At 35.7% G+C, this 8,736-nt stretch overlaps 1 protein-coding gene across 1 annotated transcript; it reads left to right on the top strand.

The window, feature by feature from the left end:
• Positions 1 to 684: 684 nt before the first annotated feature.
• Positions 685 to 4,148, top strand: LOC109146763 (F-box/FBD/LRR-repeat protein At1g13570-like). Its single transcript, XM_019294407.1, has 4 exons — positions 685 to 727; positions 2,578 to 3,378; positions 3,485 to 3,637; positions 3,736 to 4,148. The coding sequence occupies exons 2-4, from the start codon at positions 2,623 to 2,625 to the stop codon at positions 4,087 to 4,089; spliced, it is 1,263 nt and encodes a 420-aa protein (XP_019149952.1). The 5' UTR covers positions 685 to 727; positions 2,578 to 2,622; the 3' UTR covers positions 4,090 to 4,148.
• The last annotated feature ends 4,588 nt before the right edge of the window (positions 4,149 to 8,736 follow it).

The raw sequence follows: 8,736 nt of genomic DNA, 5'->3' as shown, positions 1-8,736 counted from the left end.
TTAAGTCAGACCTTTATTGAGATGAAGGAGATTCACAACAATATTGCTACATCATTATGGGATGCTAGATCATGATTATGCTAATAGTTTTATTTCAAAATGTTAATTTATTTTGAAGACAAAATGTTAAGTTTTAATATGTAAACAAACTACTTTAAATTTTTTGAAGATGTCATTTTTAGTCTTTTTACATTTATCAGCTAATCAAAAAACTAATTTTACCAAACAATTTCAATCATAACAGCTAGCTTAACGGCATTTTTCTAATGAAGCACCGCAGAAAATTTTCAAAAAAAAAATAAAAAAAAATAACAGCTAGCTTAACAAGCTTAACAGTTCTTCAGTTTTCAGCTCCTAACATATAGCTTTTCAACTTTTCAGCTCCTAGCTTATAACTTTTCAGCAAGATTTATCAAACAGAGCCTTAATCACTTAACATAAATAAAATTCAGAGATTACCTTAAAAAAAAATCATGCAAAACTACATCATTTTACTATGCGGAAAAAATACCACAATTTGATTCACCAAAGTTGTATACCTTTATTAGAAATCCCACCACCCTAGTTCCACAATCAGTCGTGTCTCTATCTCCAGTCTCCACTCCCAGAGTTTTCTCTGTGTGGCGTCTGCTACTCTGCTCCACCGCTAATCTTCAAGAGGAATATAATAGCATTTTGTTTCCCTTCCGCTTTCCTAACCCGCAAAGGCCCAAACCAAACATCAGAGGTGAGGGTTTCTAATCTGTCACTTTTTCCCCAAAGCAGCCCAACTTGTTAGACCATTCTTCTTAGTACGTAAATAATGCCCAACTTCCCCAGCTATAATTATATTGTCAGTAATTAATCTGTCCGGCACAAACGCGCTTTGCGTAGCTGAAATTACAACATCCAGAACCATCTTCAGTCTATTAGCAATCACTTTTGTCAGAATTTTATAAGTAATGCTGCACAATGCTATCGGACGGAGATCCGAAACACGTTCAGGCACCCATATTTTAGGAATTAAAACCACATTCGTCTCATTAATCCCAACGGGTAAGTGACAATTGGCAAAACAATCAATTATAAGTCTACAGAGATCATAGCCAATAATTGACCAAAATGCTTGGTAGAAGGCTGGTGACATACTATCTGGACCTGGTGCTTTATCGGGGGCCATTGAGAATAAGGCATCTTTAACTTCTGAATGTTCAATCGGACGCATCAATTGTATATTCATAGCATGAGAAATTCTTGATGTCACTCCACTCATGAGCCCAACTTGACCTGAGGAACTACGAAAAATATCTTTATAATAATCTAAGACCACGGAATGCATTGACCTGCCATCAACATAATTGCCATTATCATCCTTCAATCTGTGAAGATAATTGTCACTAACTCTATTACATTGTAGTATACTTTCTCAACCTACTGAAACACAAAAAGCCAATAACGTCTTCACTAAGGCTCAAACTCACAACCTTCCAAATGGAAGTTCAACCCGGGTACCATTAGACCACATAGTCTTTGTCATAATTAATCACTTAACATAGTGAAAGGTTCCCGTGCATTTGTTGCTTCCCGTGCGGATGTGCGGTCAATGTGCGTGAGATTTGTACTCAATGTGCGTGAGTGTTGTGTTTAATGTGCATGAGATTTGTACTTAATGTGCGTGAATGTGTAAAATGCAGCAGAAAATATTATGTCAGCTTCTTCCCCATCCCCAGTAGCCATTTGCCCCCTCCCTGATGATGATGATGCGGAGGCGAGCTATGGAGGTTAAGAATTATGAGAATAATACAACAGAAATCCACACTTTGTTGCTGTGCAAATTTTACTGTGCGTGCGTTATTTATATAAACATTCAACTACATTGAAGGTAGCTGATAACCCAGAATCCATAGCCAAATTGAAGGAAGAAGTAACAAGAAGCTTGGGCGTTAATATGCGTGAGTTTCTGTTCTGCTTCCTTCTGAGCTCGTAATTCTGAAATACTCAGGCACATTAAGCACAAATCTCACGCACATTAAACAGAATACTCAGGCACATTAAGTACAAAACTCACGCATATTAACATGACGCGCATTAAGTACAAATCTCAGGCACATTGAGTACAAATCTCACACACATTAAGTATAAATCTCACGCACATTGATCCACCGCACATCCACACGGGAAGCAATAAATGCACCTGATCCATTCCCACTTAACATAAATAAAATTCAGAAATTACCTTTAAAAAAAATCATCCAAAACGACATCAGTAAACTATGCGGAAAAAATACCATATATTTTTTTAGAAATTAAATACCATAATTGTATAGCTTTATTAGAAACCCCTCCACCCTAGTTCCACAATCAGCCGTCTCTCTATCTCCAGTCGAGTCTTCTCGTGGCGTCTGCTACTCTGCTCCACAGCAAATCTTCAAGAGGAATAGCATTCCGTTTACCTTCAGCTTTCCTAATCCGCAAAGGCCCAAACCAAACATCAGAGGTGAGGGTTTCTAATCTGTCACTTTTCCCCTAATCTCTGTTTTCTTCCCAACTCTTCGCTTCCTAATTTCCTTTTTATTTACGAAATATGGAATCTTGCAGTTGAAGAATAGAACGATTTTAGCATTTGATTTCGACTGACGCCTCATGGATGCAAGTAGGGATTTAATAATAGAGCTGCCGATAGAGATAAAGGACAGAATTTTAGAGTGTTTGCCCACCCGAGACGCCGCCAGAACTGCTCTTCTCTCAAGGCACTGGAATGATGCTTGGTTGCAGCATGGGCGGCTTGTGTTCGATCGGGAATTCTTGGAAAGTCTCCAACAGCGCCAAGATGATAAGAAAATCTTGGATGGTAGAACCTGCGTGAACATAATCAATAATATCCTGTTTCACCGTGCTTGGCCGGTTAAGAAATTTACTCTACACATTCCATGTGCTGATCTTATGCAGCAGTCTGATTTTGATAGGTGGTGTCTTTTTCTTTCACGAAATGGTGTGGAGGAACTTGACATATTTTTATATAGTGATCTAGCGCCAGTTTATCAGCTGCCATTTTGTTTACTCTCTTGCAGGACAATTAAGAAACTGACAGTCCAAGGTGTCATTATTGATTTGCCTGTAAATGCTTGTGAAATATTTTCCAATGTCGCTTCATTAGAGTTCTTTTATGTTAAATTTAAGCGCGGTGTTAATGAAATTGCCTCTAGTATTAGTATTCCTAATCTTGAGAAGCTGGCTTTCGAAGATTGTGATGAGATCGATGAGTTTGAGATCAGTAGTCCTCCAAAGCTTGAAATGTTATCTGTTATTGATTTTATGTATGATGTATATGCTTCGAGATGGTTGACACCGCATTTGAAAGCCATTAAGACTCTTCGGTTGTGTGGCTCTTTGTTGAGGGTGAGAACTTAACTCATTTTACTTGATGCAAATGGATGGATAGATATAATTCTTTACCATTTGGCTTGTTGTGGTTAATTTTGTTTTGTTATTGCTATTTTTCTAGTATATGGATGCATCTATGTTTCCAACTGCAATAAATCTGCAAGTGATGAAGCTACATGAATTAAATATTGATTGTCGGGAGGAGCTTGCCGTTGCTATGCAATTGCTTAAAAGATGTCCTAACCTATGTGAACTGCATATTTTGGCGCAGGAGGTTGAGTATATATATTTGGCAATCATGTGTGGTTCTTGTTTTGCTTTTTCAAATGTCCTCACTGTTGTGCTTGTCTTTCATTTCTTCTTGAGTTATAGTTCGGTTCGAAGGATTACAAAGAAGCTGCTTCAAGGCTTTTGGAGGATCCAGATAGTTGCTTTGTTAGTAATGAGCTGAGAATGCTTAACACAATCAAGATTGAATCAAAGTGTGCATCTGCGCTCCAAATGCTTTTTATAAAAATGTTACTTTCAAAATCTCCTGCGCTAGAGAGATTTGTTCTGAAGTTTTGGGATATGAATGCCCTCGAGGTGAGAAAAATCCAAAGGAAGTTGGAATGCTTTCCGCGTGCATCTTCAAACGCACATTATATTGTCTTCACGGACAATGATAATGATTCTATGGGTATGGATTACTGGCAACATTGGTTTAGCCTTTCACAGACTTGGTGAATCTCCATGGGTTCAATCTTTAGAAATGTAAGCAATGGTAGTGTTGGAAGTTGAAATGTTTTCTAAAGTTGTTTAGCATGATTTGGCAAGCATTGTGGGCAATTAAAAATGTTCCTCTATTTGCGTTTGTTAATAAAATACTTCAATTATGTTTTTTTTTTTTCCATAAATTAGTTCATCTAACAATGTTAATGTTATTTACTTACTCCCATAGTGAACTTGGTTGAAGGAAAGAAGGGTGTTTTTGGTAGGGAGAGGAGGAAGAGGGTATTTCAAACACATCATTATGAGAAGGCACAACTGTACTGTTGAGTAGATTGAATAGAAGTATATGCACTAAAAATACTCCAAACAATTTTGTATGAAGAGTACTTGCAATTAATTAACTTAAAACAAAAAATGAGGTGTGCTAGTACATTCAAAATTTGGTAAGGATTCTCACAAACCATTACGAACTTATAGTAAAGATTGAGGGGATGCATAAAATTAAAAGAAATTAGGATCAAATAGGCCATCAAACTGCACACGATAATGCAATTGGGTCAAAAACTTACAATTGGATCCCTAAACTAACCAAATTCATGCAAATCCTCCAATTTGCAAGTTTCCAAAAGGTCATCCCAAATTAAATTATTTTTTTTTAAAAAATAACTATTTAATATTTATATAAAAATTTTTTTTAAAAAAAGGACTTCCGGCAAGCGACCTTCTTCGTCTCCAAGCGGTTTCTTCGTCTCAATGGATGGAGAAGAAGAAACCGGCCGTAGACGAAGAAACCTTCTTCGTCTCCGACCGGAAGTTTTTTTTTTTTTTTTTTTTTTAAATTTTAAATAATTATTTTTTAAAATTTATTTTTTTAAAAAATAATTTAATTTGAATGACATGTTGGAAACCTGCAAATTGGAGGCTTTGCATGAATTTGATTAGTTTAGGGACTAGGGACTCAATTGTAGATTTTTTTAGGTTCAGTGATCTAATTGTATTATCGTGTGCAATTGCCTATTTGACTCTTATTCCAAATTAAAATGATTATTTGTACGCAATTTTTTCTTTTGTGGAGGCATTAATGAAATGTAAAAGCTCCTGGCCTACATAATTTTAAACTCGCAATTATAGTTAAACAGCTAATCTCGAGCAATGAAAACCTTCTCAATTCTTGGAAAGCAACCAAGTAACACTTTGATGAATAATTACATTTCATACCTATACCCTAAACCCATTAAATCGGCTGAACTTCAAAGTGCAAAGCATTTTTTGTGCTTGAACCACACTAGTAAGTTCCTCCAAAAGTTCAAATTCCTTTGGATTTAATTGAAAAAACAAAAATCAATCAGTTTATAATTTACATAACTAATTTGCATTAAGAAATGCAACAATAATGGATTCAATTAGAATTTTTCTTCATAGGTAATACATGAATTTTACTAGTGTCTTTACTTAGTCATCAATTTCTCCAACTCTTTTGATCCTAAACTAGAGTCTTCCAATTTAGATAAGTGGTTTCTTTTTCTATCAAGAAATGGTGTCGAGGAACTTTACATATCTCTTTGGGGCCGTCATAATAAGCTGCCATTTTGTATGGTCTAGCCTTGTGCCCCACAATTAAGCAATTGGGTCTAGCCTTTTAATTTTTTTTTTTTCTTTCTAAAGGCTCCATTAAGGCTTTCTAAATTGATGAAAAATGCAATTGAATCGTAATATTAAACAACCTATTAAGTGTTACTGTTGATTTTGATTTAGAACTCGGGGGTTTCAATTTTGATTTTGATTACCCGGTAAATGGTGCTATTTGGCTGTATATTTCATGGCGTCACTTCATTAGTTTTCAATGAGGTTGAGTTTAAGAGTAGAATTAGTGGAGGAGTCATCTCTAATCTTGAGAAGCTTTCTTTCTGTTTTTGTGTTGGGATCAATAATTTTAAGATATGTGCTCCAAAACTTAAAAGCTTGGATTTGGCTTTTGTTTTGCGGTTGAACAGAGGTTGTGTTCGCCAAATTGGAGAGTATTTAAGGCACTTTGTTTATATGGCCGTGATTTGTTATTGGTGAGATTCTTTACTTTCTCCTCATCTTAAAGCAAGTATATATGCCTGCATTGATGTGCGAGCAGCTCAATTGGGCATTAGATGGTGTTGGAGTTGTATGTTTCTGAACACCAAACACAAGTTCTCCCACCTCAAATCACTATGTATGTTAATGTGGTTTACTCCTCCACTATCTTATCATATTGGGTCTGAGGCAAAAAAATTTACCTTTTGTGGTCAAAGATTTTATTATTATTATTATTATTATTATTATTATTATTATTATTATATTTTTTTGGCTTTCTGGCTTGTTAAATTAGAGTTCTTCTCATGACTAATTTTTGTTTTCTTTACTATTTTTCAGCTTGATGATGTTGCAGTAGTGGCACAGGCGTTCCCAACAGCAAATCTGCAAGTAATATGGGTGATGGATTCAGATTCTGACTTTGGTCAGATCACTGTTGCTTTGAAATTGCTTGAAAGATCCCCCAACCTATACGAACTGGACCTATGTGAACTGGAGATTAAAGCAGAAAGCATGCCGGTAAGACATGTAATCTACAGAAATCATGTTTTTATTTCCTCACAATTATTGCTTATTTTGAGAGCTGGTATCTAATAGTATTAGCTTGAGAGAATTTTGATATTTTTCATAACTTTTCTTTCCCATGTTGAATTATTTGGTTGCAACCCGAGAAATTTGTCAACAACTTTTATCTAGGTTGTTTATATAGGGTGATTAAAACATTCCTAACAGTTTTCTCTAACATGTTTAGCATTCTTGTTGAGTTATAGTCGAGTAGGTGGATTGACAAAGATGTTGCTTCAAGACTTATGAAGGATTGTTGCTTTATCAATCAAGATTTGAAGATGATGATTAGGATAATTATCAGGATTGAGTGTCTTAGCGGATCCATATTGGAAATGTATTATTTGAAATTAGCACTGCTCTCTTTCCCAAATCTTTGAACTTCTTTAATTTTTAACTAATGAATATTTAGTTCAAATGTATTGAATTTAGTATGAGGCTCACCAAGTCATAATTATGGCTTGCGTTTGACAGAAACTTCTCTCAATGGGCAATGGTTATAAAGAGGCAGCCATTACGAACATAATAATATTCTCTTAAGCTCAGCTTGTTGTTTCGGGTGGACGTAACTCATAAGCTGCCATCCATCTGAAACTGATTGTCTGCTTTAGATCTTGATTTGCCAAAAAATGCTTGTAGTATATTTACTGGTCTCATTTGAAAGCAATTATGGTACTTTGCTTGAATGCCAACTTGTTGTTATTCAGAAATCTAAGCATATTCAATTAATATTCCAAGAGAGATTATGCACAACTTGTCTTTATGGAGTGCAAGTCTAGCTATAGAAATGTAATCAATGGTTGTGCTAGAAGTGATCATTTTTTGTAAGGCAGGGATGAAATTTTGTTTCCTAGGTTGGTCAATAAGTATTACTCATTTCCTCATAGGGTTAACTTAAAATATTTACAATTTAATTTTGAGTTAGTATTAGTATTTTACAATTCAATTTTACATTCTTCGAGGTTGCTAATCACATTTCTCAAATCTTTCAACTGCTTTATTTTTCAAATGTATAGCTGGTTTGTTCCCATCCTTTGTGTATCATAAAATGATTATTCAATTTTTTAAGGCACAAGTGTCAAATAGGACTAGGACTATGTGGTTTAATGGTATCTGAGTTGGACTTTCATTTGGAAGATTATGAGTTCGAGCCTCAGTGGAGGCGTTATTGATTTTTTGTGTTTCAGTAGGTTGAGAAAGTATATGAACAGATACTACAATGTAATAGAGCCAGTAACTTTCAAAAAAAAAGTGTCAAATAGGTCCATCTACTATTTCTAAGTGTTCAACGAGGCAGTCTTGAGAAATAATCCTAGTTTTTGTTGGCGGAGTATTTTTGCAGCACATAGTTTAATTTGTGGTGGGATAAGGAGGAGAATAGGGGATGGAAAGGATACTTTAATATGGGGACACCCATGGTTACCCGATGGCCCAGATCCTATGGTTCAAACTGATATGCCCCAAGAGTTAACAGGTGCAAAAGTAGTGGGTTTGATTGATCAGGATACTAGAACCTGGGATCCACATATACTCAGGGGCTTATTTATGGAAGATGATGTGAGACGGATAAGCAGAGTGCCAGTATGCCCGGATTACCCGGATATGTTTTATTGGCAAGGAGACCCAAATGGAAACTATACAGTAAAAGGGGGATACAGGCTTGTTGTTGGAAATTATGAGCATAGGAACGGGGATTTTGATGCCTGGCTACGTAGGTGGAAATTGAAAGTACCTCCTAAATGGAAATTATTTCTGTGGAAAGTTTTGAGTGGTGTTCTCCCCACCACAACTAATCTTATTATGAAGAGAGTAGAAATTGATCCGACATGTTCAATGTGCACGAATTATCCCGAATGTACAATGCATGTTTTAGTGTCTTGTGATTTTTCACAGGCAGTATGGCGGGAATCCACATTGCCTATTATGCATATTATGGCTGATTCTTTTGAGGCTTGGTTTCTTGAAATTATGAAAGAACTCACCAATAATCAATTTATTATGGCAGCAGCGGTTCTCTATTACATATGGCGGGCA

The sequence above is a fragment of the Ipomoea nil genome, unplaced genomic scaffold, assembly GCF_001879475.1.
Source record: "Ipomoea nil cultivar Tokyo-kokei standard unplaced genomic scaffold, Asagao_1.1 scaffold1936, whole genome shotgun sequence".
NCBI lineage: Eukaryota > Viridiplantae > Streptophyta > Magnoliopsida > Solanales > Convolvulaceae > Ipomoea > Ipomoea nil.
This window is presented reverse-complemented; position numbering and strand designations above follow the sequence as displayed.